At 43.5% G+C, this 19913-nt stretch overlaps 1 protein-coding gene across 1 annotated transcript in view; it reads left to right on the forward strand.

Moving 5' to 3' along the window:
- The window catches only part of LOC137355538 (CD209 antigen-like protein C), a 51305-nt gene that overhangs the window by 28676 nt on the left and 2716 nt on the right, over window positions 1–19913 (forward strand). The window contains exons 7-8 of the mRNA XM_068020782.1: window positions 11400–11551; window positions 16143–16252. Coding sequence (XP_067876883.1) covers window positions 11400–11551; window positions 16143–16252 — 262 coding nt within the window. The remainder of the gene's footprint in view (window positions 1–11399; window positions 11552–16142; window positions 16253–19913) is intronic.

Raw genomic sequence — 19913 nt, forward strand, 5'->3', positions numbered from 1 at the left:
TTGGAGTATTTAAAATCCCCTACTATTACTGCCTGATTGTTTTTGCACTTCTCAGAGATTTGCATACATATCTGCTCTTCTATCACCCTCTGACTGTTTGGGGGTCTATCTTACACTCCCAGCAGTGTGATTGTCCTTTTTGTTCCTTAGATCGATCCATATGGCCTCATTTGATGAACCTTCCAACATATCATCCCTTATCACAGCTATAATTGTTTCATTGACCAAAAATGCCACTTCCCCTCCTTTCTTATCCCCCTCCTTAATGCACCTGAAAACCCTGTAACCAGGAACATTGAGCTGCCATTCCTGTCCCTCCTTCCGCCATGTTTCTGTAATAGCTATGATAACAAACAGCTGTGTGTCTATCTGTGCCATAAATAAAAACAGAAAGTTCTGGAAATACTCAGAGGTCAGCCAGCATCTGTGGAGAAAAAAGCAGAGTTAATGTTTCAGGTCTGTGACCGTTCATCTCTCTCCACAGATGCTGCCTGACCTGCTGAGTATTTCCAGCACTTTGTTTTTATTTCAGATTTCCAGCATCTGCAGTATTTTGCTTTTATTTTAGGGTCTAACTGTGCCCTTAGCTCATCTGCTTTATTTGCTATACTACTTGCATTGAAGGAGATACCCTTGAGCACTGCCAAACTCTCTTTTTGATTTTCTAACCTTTGTTTCCTCTGTCTTCCAGTCTCATCCACTAATTTTCTGCCTTCCATTTTCATTTCTGATTTTGTCCCAACTGAGTCTACCCTCAGGTCTCCATTCCCCTGACAAACTAGTTTAAACCCTCCCCATAGGACTAGTGTTACAAAGGTTTTCTTTTAAACTCAGAATTTAGAATTCTGTGTCTTTTAAAAACTGAGAAAAGGATTTTTGCTCAGTGGAAGACAGCTACAAATAGTTGGAATTCCTGCCATGTTTTGAAAGGAAGTTCATAAGAAAAGTTGAATATTACGGGTGCTTTGGAAGGAAATTGAACTTGTACAAGGACAGGAAAGCCAACAATTTAAAGGAAACCACAGGAGTCTGGCCTTCCTTAGAGCAGTTTTTTTTGAAGGACAGGAGACACTGTGTCTGGACATGTGGCCATGTTCAGCAAGTTTTTTTTTTACTTTGGAGCCTGAAAAAGCCAGTGAGTTGGACAAAGCGCAGGCATTTGAAATCTTTGCTTTAGCCTGCCTGGAGCAAGAGAGGAAGACACAGAAAAGTGTTACCTCTCTCTGTCAAGCAATCCTACAGCTCTTGAGAAGAAACCCTGCATCCAGAGTGATTCCTGCTGCCTCCTGTGCTCTGAGAAATCCTGAAATCTGAAGAATTCTTCTACTGATAGAATGCTGCTGACCTATGTAGACCTGTTGCTACACCCCTGATGGAAGACCTATGTGATGCCTGCTGGAGGTAAATTGCTGTGAACACCTACCCATCACAGATTGTTCATTAGCCTCGCTTGGAGAGACTGGCATCTGACTATTCGACTCTGGGACAACTCACCATACCGAAAACATTCTACCAGAATGCGATAAACTCAATTATTTTTGTTATTCCGTCTATTCCGAAGAAGCAGCTGTAAACCGAAAATACTTTTCCGCGGTTAACTGTTTTGTTTGAATGTATGTGTGTGTGCGCATGAGGGTGAAAGAAATAAGGAGTTGTTAATGTATATTGATTTATCTCATTAGTAGTTAAGACTTATTATTTCTTTTCTAAATAAATAGTTAATGTTTTTTTTAAAGAAACCTGGTTTGGTGTGCTTTATTCTGGGGGAGCAAATAGAGTGTAAAATTTGGCTAATATTTGGTAGATGAAAAACTTTCTTGATATGCTAGGACCAGTGTAGTAGTGGGACTGAATTAACAGTGCATTACTCCCGCCTTGCTCATAACATAGTAATTAGGGGCTCTTGTGGGATTAAAATCCAATGCTAATTATGTTAATTGTGAGGGGAGTAATAATAAAGGAACCAGGTTTCTTGTGTAATAGGGTAAGGTCTACATCACCAGAATAGCATTAGCAGCTGCTGCAGTTTTTCTGGGAAAGGAGAATGTGTCCCTCAGTGACTTGACAATTTGAACCAAGGTTAAACTAATAGTTGGCAGCATGATTGGAGTTAGAATTGAAATCATGTGCTTAAAAAGCAGAGATAATTGACATAATAACCCAACATCTGAAATTGCAAGAGGAAGAAGAGGAAGATAGTGGATTGAATTTTGCGAGCTCACTGCTGAGAGCAGTGGCGAGCTTGGAAGAAGGCACCGCGCAGGTGCGGGCTGTGCGACATTGAGACCCCTCGATATTCCACCACTCATTCAAATGGAGGGGTGGAGCAGCCACCACCGATGGCGTAAAGGGGTGGCTGCTCCATCCCAAGGCAACAGTATCCCATGCTACCACGCAGGTGCTGGTGCTATTTTTAAAGCACTTCAAGCCCTTTAAATTTTAAAGTCACGTTTTGTGGAAAGTGAAATTGAAAACTTTATTAACTGATCGATGCTCCTCTCCAACCAACAACGCCTCCCCCCCTCCGCGCCCCACTACTGGCCATTTCATGTTATTTACACACTGGAAAACCTCTTCTGCCTAATCATCGACTTTGTCCCCAGAACCTTGTAACGTTGCCCTTCAACCCCTTCCCACCATCCCCTCAGCCAATGGAAGGGTTTTTCCCTGGTCCCCCCCCCCCCCACCCTCACACCCTGAGAATTTCACTCCTCCCCACTCCCCACTAGAACGGAGTTCCGAAAGCATGGGAGTTCTGGCCAGCGGCCAGAATATTGGTGTAGAATGGCCGCCAGGACAAGGTAAGTTAATTTGCATATGTGTTGATTAATTGTAATATTAAAATGAAGGCCCCTCCGCCTTGTGGTGAGGGGGCCGGACCGAAGCCTTGCTGTCACCGGTAAAATGCGGCGGGGCTTTCCCGGCGTTGGGGGTCATGGCAGGCCTCTCCTGGAAGAATTTTCCAGGCCCCTCCACCAGAACTGCCAACATTGGAGGGCTAGTAAAATTCAGCCCAATAAGTCAGTGAGTGACACAGTTGAATTGGCTAAAATTCAGTTAGAGATGGAAAAACTTAGGCTTCAACAGACAAAAGAAAAAAAAACAACAAAATTTAAAAAAAACTGAGGCTGAGAAAGAATTGACAATGAGAAAAACATGAATTTGAAAATGAGGTAAAAGGTGAAAGAGGGAGCATTTCAGAGAGAAAGTGAAAAAGAAGCAAGGGAATTCAAATTAAAAGAGATGGAACTAAGACAAAAGGTTAATCTTGACTCCAGGGGAAATTGCGGTCAGGGAGAATCTGAATCCAGCCCAGGATCCAGCGAAAAGCTGTTTAAATTTATACAAGCTCTCACCAAGTTTGAAGAAAGGGACATAGAGGCATTTTTCATTTCTTTTGAAAAAATAGCCAACCAAATGAAATGGCCAAAGGTAAGCTGGACACTGCTTACGCAAAGCAGGTTGATGGGCAGAGCTCATGACGTTTATGCCATGCTTTCTGAAGCGGCTTCAGCAGATTATTAGATGGCAAAAAAGGCTATTCTTGCTGCATATGAGTTAATCCCTGAAGTTTACCGACAAACGTTTCAGAATCTGCAGAGCTTGACTGGACTGACGTATGCAGAATTTGAGAGGGTAAAGCAAATTCATTTTGATCATTGGATATGGGCAGTAAAGCTGGAAGCCACCTATGAGTACCTTAGAGAACTTGGAGAAGTTTAAAATTCAATCTCTCCAGTAGTGAGAACTCACGTAAAAAAACAAAAAGTTTTGAAAGCCAGTGAAAAAGCCCTTTGCCTGTCATCCCCACAAACCTGAGAAGGATAGAAGGTGGGAGAGTGAAAAGAAGGCAAGGGGACAAGAAGGAACAGCTAGGAACCCTTCAGGATCCCCTCCTCAGGCCAGAAAGGAAGGTGCTGAGGATAAAAGTGATGTTCGCAAGCCGAAGCGTTACCATTGCCGCAAGGTGGAACATTTTTGTTCAGAATGTTGGACGTTGCGAGGTAAACCCATGGGACTTGTTGGGGTACACAAAGCTAATGCAGAGAAAGGGGCTCTGACTGACAGTATAGGAGACCAGGCTGTAGTGTTGATGGCAGCTGTAAATCCAGATACAAAAACCAAAGTGAGTTGAGAATAAGATACCTGAAAATTATAAGGAATTCTTGTCAAAAGGAAAAGTAACTCCATATCCCTCAAGTGAAGCAGGAAAACCTATCATTATACTTAGGGATACAGGAGCAACTCAAATTTTTTTTATTGGGGATAGGTATAACATTTCTACCAGAGAGCGCACTGAATGCTAAAGTTTTAGTTAATGGTATTAGCGGGGAGTATATATCCGTAATTTTGTATCGAGTGCATGCAGAGTGTGACCTAATGTCTGGGATGGTAACTGTAGAAGTTGTCCATAGTTTGCCAGTACAGCGAATTGACCTAATCCGAGGGAATCATTTGGCCAGAGCAAGAGAAACCAAGTGAAGTTAAAGAAACAGAACAATTACAGGAAGAAGTTTGAGACATGTTTCCTTCATGTGTAGTAACTGTGCAATGGCTAAACAAGTTCCATTATTGGTGATAAAACTGGCACCACGGACAGATAGCCGAGTATCTGAAACTTACCTTGGAGATTTAGATAATCCAAATGAGATGTTGAACAAATCTTCTTTAATTGCAGCACAGCAAGCTGATCTAGAGTTACATAGAATAGCACAGTCGGCTCTGACAGAAGCTGAGGCAAAAGGAGTTCCAGAATGCTATTATATTGAAGATAGGGCTCTGATAAGGAAATATAGACTGCCTAATACACCTACGGTCTAAGACTGGATGGTTGATCAACAGGTAGTTGTACCACTTAAATATTGCTGGGAATTCTTAAGGTTAGCGTGTGACATTAGTCTAGCAGGACACAAGGGGATGCAGAAGACCAGATCACAACATTATTACTGGCCAGGCCTTACAAAGGACGTGGTACAGTTTTGTAGGACATGCCACATGTGCCAAATGGTGGGAAAACTGCGACCTACCATAAAACTAACCAGTTATTGAGGAATCGTTTCGTAGGGTATTGGTAGACTGTGTAGGACCCTTGCAAAATCAAAAAGCAGGACATTAACATATACTCACTATCATGGATATGGCTACTCAATTTCCAGAAGCCACTCCCTTGAGGAAAACTACTGATAAAATAGTAGCAGAGAAGTTAACCCAATTCTTTACGAGATATAGATTATCACTTGAAGTTCAATTGGATCAAGGTTCCAATTTTATGTAAAAGCAAAATACTGCAGATGCTGGAAATCTGAAATAAAAACAAAAAAATTCTGGAAATACTCAGCAGGTCTGGCAGCATCTGTGGAGAGAGAAGCAGAGTTAACGTTTCGGGTCAGTGACCTTTCATGAGAACTGGCAAAGGTTAGACATGTAATAGGTTTCAAACAAATAAAGCAGGGGTGGGGCAAAAGAGAACAAAAGGGAAGGTGTTGATAGGACAGATGGTCACAGAGAATAACTGACAAGGACGTCCTGGGGCAAAGGCAAAGGCAGAGAGAGTGTGTTAACGGTGTCGTGAAAGACAAAGTGTTAATGCAGAGAGGGTGTGAAATGATAGAATAATGAAAGCCCTAGGCAAAAGCACAAACATGAAAAAAAGAAGTGGGCAGGCACATGGTGAAAAAAATTGAACGATGAAACAAATTAAAATAAAATAAAAATAAAAAAGGGGGCCAGTCATGCTTTGAAATTATTGAACTCAATGTTCAGTCTGGCAGGTTGATGTTCACTGGAACACTGCAGCAAGCCCAGGACAGATGTGTGGGCATGGGAGGAAGGGGGGAAGTGTTGAAATGGCAAGCATCAGGAAGCTCGGGGTCATGCTTTCGGACTGAGTGGAGGTGTTCCACAAAGCGATCACCCAATCTGCGTTTGGTCTCTCTGATGTAGAGGAGACCACATTGTGAGCAGTGAATACAGTATACTAAAATAAAAGAAGTACAAGTAAATTACTACTTCACCTGAAAGGAGTGTTTGGGGCCTTGGATAGTGAGGAGAGAGGAGGTAGAAGTGCAAGTATTACAACTCCTGTGATTGCATGGGAGTGTGCCTTGGGAAGGGGACAAGGTGTCAGGGGTAGTGGAGGAGCGGACCAGGGTGTTGCAGAGGCAATGATCCCTTCGGAATGTTGACAGGGGAGGGGAGGGGAAGATGCGTTTGGTAGTGGTATCATTCTGGACGTGGGGGAAATGGCGGACGATGATCCTTTGAATATGGAGGTTGGTGGGTGGCAAGTGAGGACAAGGGGAACCCTGTCGCAGTTCTGGGAGGGAGAGAAAGGGGTGAGGCCACATGTGCGGGAAATGGGATGGACACGGTTGAGGGCCCTGTCAACCACAGTGTGGGGGGGGTGGGGGGGAATTCTCGGTTGAGGAAAAAGGAAGACGTATCAGAGGTGTTGTTGTGGAAGGTAGCATCATCAGAGCAGATGCATCGGAGACGGAGAAGCTGTGAGAATGAAATGGAGTCCTTCCAGGAGGCAGGGTGTGAAGAAGTGTAGTCGAGGTAGCTGTGGGAGTTGGTGGACTTATAAGGAATATTAGTAGACAGCCTATACCCAGAGATGGAGACACAGAAGTCGAGGAGGGGAAGGGAAGTCTCAGAGATGGACCATGTAAAGGTGAGAGAAGGGTGGAAGTTGGAAGCAAAGTTGATAAAGTTTTCCAGTTCGGGGCGGGAGCAGGAAACGGCACCGATACAATCATCAATGTACCTGAAAACGAGTTGGGGGAGGGGCCTGAGTAGGACTGGAACAAGGAATGTTTGACATATCCCACAAAACTCTGCTGCTCTCTCCACAGCTGCTGCTAGACCTGCTGAGTATTTCCAGCACTTTTTGTTTTTATTCCAATTTTATGTCTAAGATATTTCAAGAAGTCATGGGGAATTTGGGTATCAAACAGTTAAAATCTTCAGTATATCATCCACAGACACAGGGAGCTTTAGAAAGGCACTATCAAACTCTCAAAACAATGATTAGAACACACTGTCATGAATATCCCTATGATTGGGATAAAGGGCTAAACTTTCTTTTATTGGCTACTCGAGATTCGTTGAATGAGTCAACAGGTTTTAGTCCTTTCGAATTGGATTACAGACATGAGATAAGAGGCCCTCCAAAACTCAAAGACAGGTTCTTAGAACAAAAGAATGAATCTTCGGTCCTGGACTATATAATCTTGTTCTGGGAAAGGCTCACGAAAGGTGCAATGTGGCTCAGAAACACCTTAAAGCATACCAAACCACTATGAAAAAATGGGCAGACAGAAGTGCAAAGACCCGAACTTTTCAACCAGAGGATGAAGTATTAGTATTATTGACTTTATAGGATGAACCATTAAAAGCACGGTTCAATGGTCCGTATAAAGTGGTCAAAAGAGTAGGTAAGGTAAATTACTTGATTGACACCCCCTTTCGCCGGAAAACAAATTGGCTGTGTCATATCAATATGTTAAAGCAATATTATCGCAGGGAGGAGGATAAGCCAGTACAGGTATGTCTGGTAATAAGGACAGATAAGAATGAAAGGGATAGTGAGGATGAAGAAGAAGGAGGCCTGGACAATTCTCAAATTGAACCTGCTACTATCTGGTTAGCTAAAAAGAATGGCTTGGATATTTGGACAACATGCTTTCGTACTTAGATACAAAACAACAAGAAGACCTAACAACACGACTCACAGAATTTCAAAAAGTCTGTAGGGATAAGCCAGGATGTGTACACATGATGTGGATGCAGGGAAATCCATTCCTATAAAACAGCATCCTTATGGCTTAAGTCCAGACAAACAGGCCCAAGTAAAAGCAGAAATCCAATACATGCTGGAAAACAACTTAATTGAACCTAGTCAAAGCAGCTGGAGTTCACCAATAGTATTAGCGCCTAAACCTGACGGATAAACTCGACTTAGACTACAGAAAAGTCAATGCAGTAACGAAGGCAGACTTCCCACTTCCTCGCTTAGAAGACTGTATTGACAGAGTGAGCAGTGCTAGGTTTCTTACCAAGATCGACTTGTTAAAGGGATACTGACAAGTTCCTTTGACACATCGAGCTAAAGATCAGCTTTTGTCACACCAGACCATCTTTATCAGTGTCGGGTGATGCCATGCAGGCGAAAAAATGCCCCAGCATTTTCAGCGACTAATGAATCAGGTGGTAGCCAGAGTTCCCAAGTGTGTAGTGTATCTTGATGATGTACTAATATACAGTAACATTTGGAAGGAACACTTAAAACAGCTAGAAATTCTGTTAAAAAATTTGCAAGCTGATGATTTCATGGTAAATCTGGCAAAAAGCGAATTCGCAAAAGCAAGAGTGACCTACCTCAAGCATATATTGAGGCAAGGACAAGTGTTGCCAAGAATGGCAAAAGTGCAAGCCTTAGTGGGATTCCCTATCCCTAAGACTAAACGTGAAATCATGAGGTTTTTGAGGATGCATGATTTCTACAGAAATCCTAGTGCTGTAGCTGCTCCATGAACCAATTTGCTTCAGAAAAAGAAAACCAGGGTAGTGTGGTCAGGTGAATGCCAGGCATCTTTTGAAAAGGTAAAGGCAATTTTGACTAATGAACCAGTGTTGGCTGCTCCAAATTAAACCCTTCAAGGTAGTGATTGATGCTATTGACCTGGGTGGGGGGTGGGGGGTGGCGTCGGTGCAGTCCTATTACACGATGAGAAACTAATTGGACTAAAGGCAGACAAGTCGTCCGGACCTGATGACCTACATCCAAGTGGCTGCAGAGATAGTGGAGGCATTGGTCAAAATACTTCGGGGACCTATAGACGACTCCCACCCGTGACTTCTTCCCCTTGCTATTCCTTATTTCCACACAAACTGATTCCACATCACAATCTATTGCACCGATATCATTACTCACCACTGCACTGATAGCTTCCTTTATTAACAGAGCCCCACCTCTTTTTCCTTTTTGCCTATCTTTGAATACGCTTGAATTTGAGTTGTCAGTCTTGGTCACCCTGCAACCACGTCTCTGTAATAGCTATCAAGTCATATTCATTTATTTCTATTTGTGCCGTCAACTCATCTATCTTGTTACAAATGCTGCGTACATTCAGATAAAGAGCCTTAAGCATTGACTTTTTCCCATTATTACTCATTCTGGTTCTAATTTCTGCCGCACTCTTCTGCTTATATTTTCTGCCCCTTCCTGTCACACTTAGATTACCGTTTGCCTCTTCACTACCCTGCACCTCTGTTCTCTCGTTTCTTTTTGATTTTTTAAACTTCCCTTCTATTGAACTCTCCCCCCCATTAATTAGTTTAAAGTCCTAACTACAACCCTAGTTATACGATTCATCAGGACACTAATCCCAGCATGGTTCAAATGAAGCCCGTACCAACGGAACAGCTCTCTCTTTCCCCAGTACTGGTGCCAGTGCCCCATGAATCGGAACCCATTTCTCCCACACCAATCTTTGAGCCATGCATTTACCTCTCTAATCTTATTTACCCTATGCCAATTTGTCCGTGGCTCAGGTTGTAATCCGGAGATTATTACCTTTGTGGTTCTGCTTTTTAATTTAGCCTTGAGCTGCTCATAGTCCCTCAGCAGAACTTCTTTCTTAGTCCTACCTATGTTGTTGGACTACATGGATCACGACAACTGGATCCTTCCCCTCCCACTCCAAGTTCCTCTCCATCCCAGAAGTGGCACAGTGGTTAGCACCACAGCCTCACAGCTCCAGCAACCCGGGTTCAATTCTGGGTGCTGCCTGTGTGGAGTTTGCAAGTTCTCCCTGTGTCTGCGTGGGTTTCCTCCGGGTGCTCCGGTTTCCTCCCACATGCCAAAGACTTGCAGGTTGATAGGTAAATTGGCCCTTATAAATTGCCACTAGTATAGGTAGGTGGTAGGGGAATATAGGGACAGGTGGGGATGTGGTAGGAATATGGAATTTATGTAGGATTAGTATAAATGGGTGGCTGATGGTCGGCACAGACTCGGTGGGCCGAAGGGCCTGTTTCAGTGCTGTATCTCTAAATCAAAATCAAATCTGTGGTTTTAAACTGGTGTTTTTTCTGCAGCAGAGGAGAAGCAACTGGATTCTGACATGAGCAGACCCTAAGTGAGGGTCCCTCTCTTTGTCTCTCCATTCCAGCTTGAAAATTTTCAAATCCTGTTTGTTGACTGACCACCTTTGCATACTCTGGCTACAATCAGAAACCCGGTTGGAGGAAACCATCCACATTGCTGTCTCCAAGAGACCCACAGAACCAGTCATATACCTCTTCAAACTAAAAGTCTCAGGATTCCTGAATTCAGCTGAATCACCAAACTCCACAGACTGTATACTTTTTTTCTGGGCTCTAACTCGACCAATCCACCTTTCCCCACTCTGTAACCTATTTGTCGGTGTGTAAACCTCTAGAGTGTGTGTGTGTGAGAGAGAGTGAAAGTTGGCACTTTGTTTATTATTTTATTAGTTTGGTTTTGGTACAATAAAAAGTTAACCTCTTTCTTTGTTACCTCAAGAAAACCTGTCCGAGTGGTTCTTGATATGATCATAGCAAGTAAGTAATCTACTGAATTGGTCAGTACATCCACTTTAAAAAAGAATTAAACCTGCTGTGGCCAAACAAGGAGAGGGAAAAGAGGGAAGCCCTTTGATCCCGCCTCACTTGACTGTAACATCATTAATTCTGTGCTCGAAGGGCGCTGCTCCCCAGATTGTGAAAGGACGTGCACCTGAAACGAGGATTTGACATTTTCTTTACGCAAATATGAGTCTGGCGACTTTGCACAATCCACCCCACTTCTTCCATCCAACTACCTCCCCTTCCCTGACTGCATCCCTTCTAGATTCCCCCAACGTCTCTACTTTGTCCACTGACTACTCTCCTTGCCAACTGCCTCCCCTCCCTCTTCATTGCCTCCCATCGCCATGTCCACTTCCCCAACTTTCTCCCCTCCCTGGATTCTCCGAAAGGCCTCTGCTGGGTTGGCTGATCTTGGTGCTTCCCGATTCCATTTATCTGCCTTTGGGACCTGGGACCTGGGTCCAGTGAGGTCCCTCTGGAACCGTGACTGGGGTCTGCAGTCCACCAGTAATAAACCATCGGGTCTGGCACACCAATTTCTCGTGGTCCAGCTGTGGGTCTTTTAGCCGTGTGCAGTGTTTGTGGCATTGGGATTGCGGCATCTGGTTCAGGCCAGATCCAATTACTAGACCCTGGAGTGTGAGATTCTGAGTTGGATCACTCCTGGGGTCAGACACTTGATGGTCTGTAACCAGCAGCTTTACAATGCTGGGTAAAAACTCGGTGAATAAGGAGATTTGTGAATGTCCCAGCTGCCTCTAACATTTATTTAAATGTCTTCACAGATCTGCCTCGTACCCAATGTCCTGACCAATGGAAGCTGTTTCAGAAAAACTGTTATTACCTTTCGTCAAACACCAATAACTGGGCAGGTGCCCAGAGATCCTGTGCATCAATGGATGCCAATCTTGTTGTCATTAACAAAGCTGAGGAACAGGTAGGAAATTATTATAATTTCAAACTCATGCTGATCATTTGTCAGTATGTTCAGTGGTGATATAAAAGCAGGACAGAGACACAGGTCATTCAGTCCTCACACCTGTGCTGATACTAGCTCTTCAACTCGACCTACTCCAAACAAATGCCCTGCCCTTTCCCCATATACTTTTATATTCCTGTTCAAATACTTTTCTAATTGCTTTTTAATTTATTGTATAATTCTCTGAACACACAGCATCTGTGGGGTTCCAAACCATGATTCTTCCTTCTGCTGCCTTAGAATGAAAACATTGGGCTTCATTCCCCTGACAGCATACATTCAGCTGCTCAATCCCCTCTGATTGGAGTCACACACCATTTTCACATTAATGAAACAATAATCTTCACGTGTGAGTATCCCAGGGATTATTGATAAACACGAGTGGATCCATGTGGGCAGACATTGATTCCTTGTGCTGGGGGATGACATCAATTTGGAGAAGACCAGCTCCAACAACAGCCATAGCCGACTGCTGAAGGACCTGTAACCGTTTTTGTGACAATAATGGGCCTCAGTTATATTCCGAATTGACAGTGCAGGCCAAAGCTGCTGATTCATCAGATATTCCTGTGGTTACCTGGAACCGAGGGTGTAAATATTAAGGGCTGATGTGCTCTTCACTGCCCTCGTAGTGCAGCGCGTGAGAGACTCGCTGTCCCAGTAGTGCAGTGTGTGTGATCCAAGTCTCACTGTCCTAAGTCTCTGGAGTGGAAATCTAATTATTAATAATTGGTCTTATTATGAGATGAAAGTCTAATACTTGTATTTAAATCACGTCGTGATCTTTCCTTTATCTTTGACTATGTCTTTAGGCTGTCAGTTGTGACTTGGTGGTAACGCTCTCACCTGAGTCGGAGATTATCAGTTTAAGCCTCACTCCAGAGACTTGAGCACAAACTGCAGGCTGATACTCCAGTGCAGTACTGAGGGAGTGCTGTACTGAGGGAGTGCAGTACTGAGGGAGTGCTGCACTGTCGGAGGTGTTATCTTTTGGTTGAGACATTAAACTGGGGCCCCGCCTGCCCTCTCAGGTAGATGTAAAAGATTCCATTGCACTATTTCAAAGAAAAGCAGACGGGTTCTCCCCTATATCCTGGCATCACAGAAGTGGTTCCACTTCTGAAGTACATCATTGGCTGTAAAGTTCTGACATCATGAAAGGTGCTATATAAATGCAAGTCTCTCTTTGTTTTTGGTAATGTCAGCCATGACATCCGGAGGATTCCCTGCTTTTCTGTTACACCCACCTAAAGAGCAGACAGGTAGATTCAGATGTTTTTATAATTAATCGTTGTTGGCATATGGGCATTATTGACCCATTACTGCCCATCCTTAGTTGGTCTGAAACGGAGATGGTGGAAAATATTCTTGAACTGTAGCAGTTTGATGCAAGTAAGTAGTTTGCTAAGCCATTTCAGAGGGTGGTTAATGGTCAACCAGATTGGCATGGGACTGGAGTCACATATCGGTCAGATTGGGTAAGGAAGGCAAGTTTCCTCCCCTAAAGAACATTAGAAACATAGGAGCAGGAATAGGCCATTCAGCCCCTCAAGCCTGTTCCGTTATTCAATTAGATCATGGCTGATCAGTATCTTAACTCCATTCACCTCCTTGGTTTCGTAAACGTTAATCCCCATGCCTAACAAAAATCAATCTTAAATCCCTCAGTTAAATCATCCTTTAACTTTTTACACCCAAGGAAATTTTAGCCTAGTCTATGCAACCTTTTCTCATAATTTAATCCTTTTAATCCAGTATCATTCTGGTAAATCTGCACTGCATCCCCTCCAAAGCGAACATATCTTTCCTGAGACGTGATGCCCAGAATTGTACGCTGCATTCCGGATGGGGTCTAACCAGAACTTTATACAACTGTTGCAATTTCTTCAGATCCATCAGTATCTTCCTCCTCTGCCTCAGAATTCTCTGCGTCATGTGTTATTTCAAAGTCTTTGCCCCTCCGCTTAGGGTAGTTCAGAGCATAATGATACTTTGAGTCACATCTGAAGCACTATTAACTGTTCCTTGGGCATTCCCGGGATTCATTCGTCTTTGATTGCTGTTCCAGCCCTGTCTTTCACTGTAATATTTAGACCTGCTAAAGGTGCTTTCATCCTCATTCCTCCTGTCTTTAACTCCTCCATTGTACTTAGGCCTGCTTCCAGTACCTGGATTATTTCTAAATCTAGTAAACATTGAGTCCTCCATTCTTTGTGTCACTGCAGAGTGTCCCGCTTGTTCTACCAGGACTGCGAGAAATGACTGTTTCCCCAGGAATTATTTTAAGGCAACAGACATTTGGTCCAACAGGGAATCTTTGTTCAAGGACTAAACCCCAGTTAGAACAAGGAGCCTGCCCATATGAGACACCCTCGCACAATCTAACAATTTAAAAGCTAGCACTGAACCAGGGATCTCCAAATTGAATTTCCTTAATCTTCTATACAGTCTGTTAATGTCCATGATATATTCCTCCATTGAATAACCATCTGTTTTCCAAATTCTATCAAAGTCTGACCAAGCCTCATACACATTCAATAGGTCATCTTTCTTGTAAATTTCATCCAAGAATTCTAACGGAATATCCAACCCTTCATCAGTATTCAGCTGGCGAGCATCCAGTTCAGAAAACACTTTACTTCTGATTTTACTTTCAATAGGAAGTGACAACGCCAAGGCCATACCTTGTTTCCTTTTTGGTCGAAATGTAACCTGAGTCCACGTACCCACTTCGTTCTTCCATTGGGCATATGGTTCAGACTCCGAGAACACCAGAGGGTAATCATACCCTGACAGGTTGCATTTGCTTCCTGCCATATTTTTCACAATAGCCCTTGACACTTTGGTTTTCTATCCAAAAAAATAAATTCCTATTTTCCAACCTTCAGCTTTAGGCAACCGTCCTCTGCTACCATGTTAAATTCCAGAAAGTTTATTGTAGAAGGATAAGGCTGGAGCCTATATTTACTCAGTTTCACATTTATTGTGCATGGTTAAAGGATTACAAACATGTAGCTCTTCACACAAATCCCCCTCCCAGTCCCAGTGAGTGTATACTTTTATGTGCTCAACTAAAACCCCAATTAACTCCCTTCATCTGCATACAATCACACAATTAACACATACAATCACACAATTAACACTGTGTTCCAGCGAGGTAGAGTGACTGCCTTTTACATCAAGGCAGCATTTGACCAAGTGCAGCACCAAGGAGCCATAGTAAAATTGAGGTCAATGGAACAGAACAGAAAAACTCTCCAGAGGTTGGAGTCATGCCTAGCACAAAGAAAGATGCTTGTGATTGTTGGAGACTAATGATCTCAGCCCCAGGACATCACTGCAGAGCAGTGTCCTCGGCCCAACCATCTTCAGCTGCTTCATCAATGACCTCCCTCCATCGTAATGTCAGAAGTGGAGATGTTCACTGATGATTGCACAATGTTCAGTTCCAATTATAATTCCTCAATACTGAAGCAACCCACGCCCACATACAGCAAGGCCTGGACAACATGCAGGCTTGGGCTGATGAGTGGTAGGGGTTATGGATTTGGGAAGAACTGTCAAAGAAGCCTTAGTGAGTTGCTACAATGCATCTTGTAGATGGCACACAAAGCAACCAGTGGTGGAGGGAGTGAATGTTTATGGTAGTGGATGGGGTACCAATCAAGCGGGCTGCTTTGTCCTGGATATTTGAGCTTCTTGAGTGTTCCATCACACTCCTGGGTCTTGTAGATGGTCGAAAGGGCATAAGTGCCAAGCATGAACACCTCCAATGAGAGACAGAATCTGACCAGCTTCCTGAGACATTAAATTGTGGCTATTGATAGCTCAATGTTCCTTTACCATTAGATTGTTGACTAATTCTGGCTCATTACTCATTATTAAATTGCCCTCTTGTTGGTTCAAGAACATATGATTCTAGAAAACTGTCTCACAAACACTAAAGAAGTTTGTGGCATTTGGGAGTCGAGCTGCTTTGCTTCTCCCAGTCTAGGTGAAAATTAAAGTGTCCCTATAGAACCACTCTGCTTTTGTAACAAGCTTCTCTGATCACCATATTTATTCATCCCCTAAAATATTGAAGCAGTTATGAGTTTTTATAACATCCAACAGCTTCAGGGTCACCCTTGCTGATGCTGAAATTTTATTTCCAGACCTTTTAAATTGAATTAATATTCTCAAACTACTATCGAGGGATTTGAACTCAAAATCTCTGGATTACGAATACAGGAACAACGACAATAATGTCTCATCCAAAAGGCAGCACGTTCTCACTGTCGAATTGAAGTCTCATCTTAGAACATGCACTAAAGTCCTGGCGGGGGTTTGAACTCTTGATCTTCTGACTCAGTCAAAAGTGCAACTGAGTCAAGCTGAAACTGCAATCATCACACATTCCTCTGTCCCATATTCATTTGGGAGGGAAGCTGGTTTAAAATAAATGGGTAAAGGCCTCAGACAGAAGATTGTCAACTGGAGGGTTTGTCACTAATATTGTGAAAATCTATATTGCTCCATATACAGTCGTGACACTTTATTTACATGACAGGCATTTATTGAAACATTGATTGCAAATGATTACTGGATTGGCCTCAGTGATTCGATCTCTGAAGGTGACTGGCGCTGGGTGGATGGAACAGATTATACTTCCTCTGTAAAGTGAGTTCTCTTTTCAGTTGCACATTCTGGACAATATCAGGGACACTGAACATTAATGAGGAAGCTGGATTTGTTTTCAAACTTCAACTTGAGAAGCAATTTAGAGACAGAGGGGGTGAATCTGGGGTCAGCAGTGACTGTAATATTGGCTCAACGTGACCCCTTCAGGTGGCAAAATGGTGTTTATGGTGCGCGCACATTTCTGATGTGAAGTCTGACGAACGCCATATTGGTAAAGGGTTTCAAGCGCACACACTTAATGTCTGCCGGAAGCATGCAGAGCTGGCAGATCAGTACATCAATCCGTGTTCAATGCTGATTTGATGCCAGTGCTGCCAGTTTGCAGCTTCACACTCCAGCCTACACCCTCTCTTAACCTTCCAGAGCTGAACACACATTCAGTGGTATAAAGGACCCTTTACGAGAGCTATAAAACACTATTTACAGGTTGGTTCATGAATTATTTATTCTGGATGTTGCTGCAATTCTATGCATTGTGAGTGCTTTTCCATACTTATTAAATGTTTAGTCTGCAGGGATTGGTCTGGCTGGTGCTCAAGTACATTTTTTGTGATTTAAAAGCTTCTGCATAAACCAATTGCTTTCAAACATGGGTGGCCTAGTAGAGCTTCCTCTGAGTATTGAGCATGTCTGGGAGAATGAGCAGAGGCAACACAGAGCAGGACAAGCTGCTGGAAGAGGAGGAGGGGCAGGAAGAGGGCTCCCAGAGGACCTTTAGGGAGCAGATCTGTTGCCAAAATGGTTTTAGGTGCCCTGCAACACCCTGGAAGCCCCATTGTACACTGATATTCAGAACCATGATGACAGTAGACTGAGTTCCACTGCAGCACTCAGATGGTGGGTCTTGTGAAATGAAATGGAAGCTGAGATATTGGCATCAGAGGCTGCATCATTGTGGGCACCACAGGTGTGTTGGAGGAAGTGGTCACCCTTTCCTTGATGGAACAAATGCGCATCAGTCTCTGCACAAAGCCCTGTGCCAAGTTGATGCTGGATTCCTCAATGTTCCTTGACATTGAACACAGACACTCTCACAGGCTTCCAAATGCACCAGGAATTTTAGTGTGTATACTCATCAGTCTTCTTCTGTGGCTTGGCTCATCAAAGTCTTCAACAGAACTAGTGTGTGACCTCACCCTCTGGTGAGCTGGCACCTGTGCTCTCATTCTCCCTGACCGGACTGGTCTGGACTTTTGCCTGGTTCCTCACCATAGAACATAGAACAGTACAGCACAGTACAGGCCCTTCGGCCCACGATGTTGTGCCGACCCTTTAACCTACTCTAAGATCAAACTACCTACATACCCTTCATTCTACTATCATCCATGTACCTATCCAAGAGTCGCTTAAATGTCCCTAATGTATCTGCTTCCACTACCACCGCTGGCAGTGCATTCCACGCATCAATCTACAAGTCTTTGGCTGTGGGAGGAAACCGGAGCACCCGGCAGAAACCCACGCGGTCACAGGGAGAACTTGCAAACTCCACACAGGCAGTACCCAGAATTGAACCCGGGTCGCTGGAGCTGTGAGGCTGCAGTGCTAACCACTGCACCACCCAATGAGTGATGGGTGTATCTTCATTTTCACTGGCTTCCTGCTTTTCCACTACTGCCTGGGCAGTTGCAGTTCTTGTGTATCTGAAATGAAATGAAAAGGGACAAGGGTAGGGCTGTGGTGAGGGGAGAGGAGAAAGTAAGAAGTGGATGCTTACACCATCAGCAACTTTACAATCAGAAGAGACGATGTGATATGAGAAGGAGGATTAGATTTGTAGATATCTTCATCTTCAATGGCTTCAAACCCACCACTGGCCACAGCCTCAGTGATGGCCTTTCCCATAATAGCCATCACCGCCTCCTCCCTGGGGGTTCGAACATGCAGGCGTCCCTCTGCTCCTTTGTTAATTCCTTTTGCCTCTGGTTGTTCGCAACCTTCTCCTATGAGAGAGTAAAATGTGTCAGTGTCATGTTACTGGTGATCCGACAGTCATGGTTGAATAGCAGGCAATGTGTGCAAGTTGTAAGACATGGGTGTGAGCTTTGCAACAGTGCTCAGTGTGTGAGGGTGAGGTGAAGCATATGAACATTGGGCGTGGGTCCTGATTGATAGAAATTGTTGGTAGGTGAGTGATGGAGGTGTGAATAATTAAACAATAGCTGAGGGCAGTGATGCAGTTAGTCGGCTATGGCATTTGGATACAATCATTGACCTTGACCACTTGTGCAATATCATGAAACTTTTTGTGGCACTGCGTCCAGGTTTTTTGGGGCGGTCCTCCTGGCATTGACCTCCACAGCTATCTTTTCCTACTGCCTTCTCATCCTGTGTCTGGGGGGTTTCCTGTACTCCTGCTGAAGATACAGAACGTCTCTCCTCCTTTCCACCTCCTCCACTATGACCTCCAGTGCAACATCACAAAAAACTGTCTCCCATGGTCAGCCATTCCTTACTCTTTCCCAAGTTAGATTCACTTGTAGAATGACTCCCAGCACCTGCTCCAGCCACAGTGAACCTTCCATTTAAAAGATAAAGTTTAGCTTTATGTAGTATAAGTTACAAATGTTTATGGGCCTGCTGTGGATATGTGCAGCCAACAGACAGCCTGGTTAGCACTGGCTGTACTCACTAACCATTATAATTAGCAGGCAGCATGAAGTTGAGATGTTGCCTGCATTCTACTCAATGGGCATGGCTTAATCATGCATCACAATCCCCACACCCATTTTCAGAGGCTAACCAATTTCACCCCTAGAGCATGTCCTGCACAATGAGGAAGATACAGCACAATGGTGGAGCTGCAGTAAACTAGGCAAAGTTTAATATATTCTGAAATATCAAACTGGAAAACTCAAACTTGAAGAATTGTGATTTGGAAAGTCTGTGAGATATTTCTGATTGTTCAATAACATTAGCCATTATCTGTTTATGCAGGTAACAAATTCACTCCAGAACGCTCTGAAGTTTCCTTTTTGCCTTCAGAGGGCTATTGTTATTGTCCTAAGACGTTGATGTTGAGTAGAGGAGCAATCCACCATTTAACATTTGATGTTTTTCAATGTTGGTGTGTGTCGCTGAATAAACAGGGTTTCCAGGATTCCCTAAGGGTGAAACAGGTGAAATCGTATCAGTTTTCCATTATACACCAGCCTGATGTTCAGTTCCAGTGACTTCAATAAAACCCAATATCGTGAATCTTGTATAACCTGCGGTAAATGTAATTCCACCAGCTTTGTTGACCTAATTCCCCTCAATAGATATTCATATGTCAACCCATCGCCAGTGAGCTAAATGACTGAAACCTTTCAACTCCCAATCACTATCAACTACCCTGTGACTAAATATAGATCTAAGCAAACAGTTATTGCCTCAACAGACAGAGATTGTTCACAAATACAGATATAGGCTAAGGACGACCTCTAATATGATCAGTAATCCAAAAGCAAGCATGGGTGGGTCACATAGCTTCCCAAAATTTGAAAAAATTGAAATTACAATGAGTCGTCTTCAAAGAAAAATAAAGTTTCGAAGTTTACAGAATAGAAAAGGGCCACTCCCATATTGGGAGTGAAACTGATTTCAGGTAAAAACTCAGATCAAACACAAAAATCAGATTCCCTTTTACAGGCCACCTGACTTT

This window comes from Heterodontus francisci, chromosome 43, assembly GCF_036365525.1.
Source record: "Heterodontus francisci isolate sHetFra1 chromosome 43, sHetFra1.hap1, whole genome shotgun sequence".
NCBI classification, from domain to species: Eukaryota; Metazoa; Chordata; class Chondrichthyes; order Heterodontiformes; family Heterodontidae; genus Heterodontus; species Heterodontus francisci.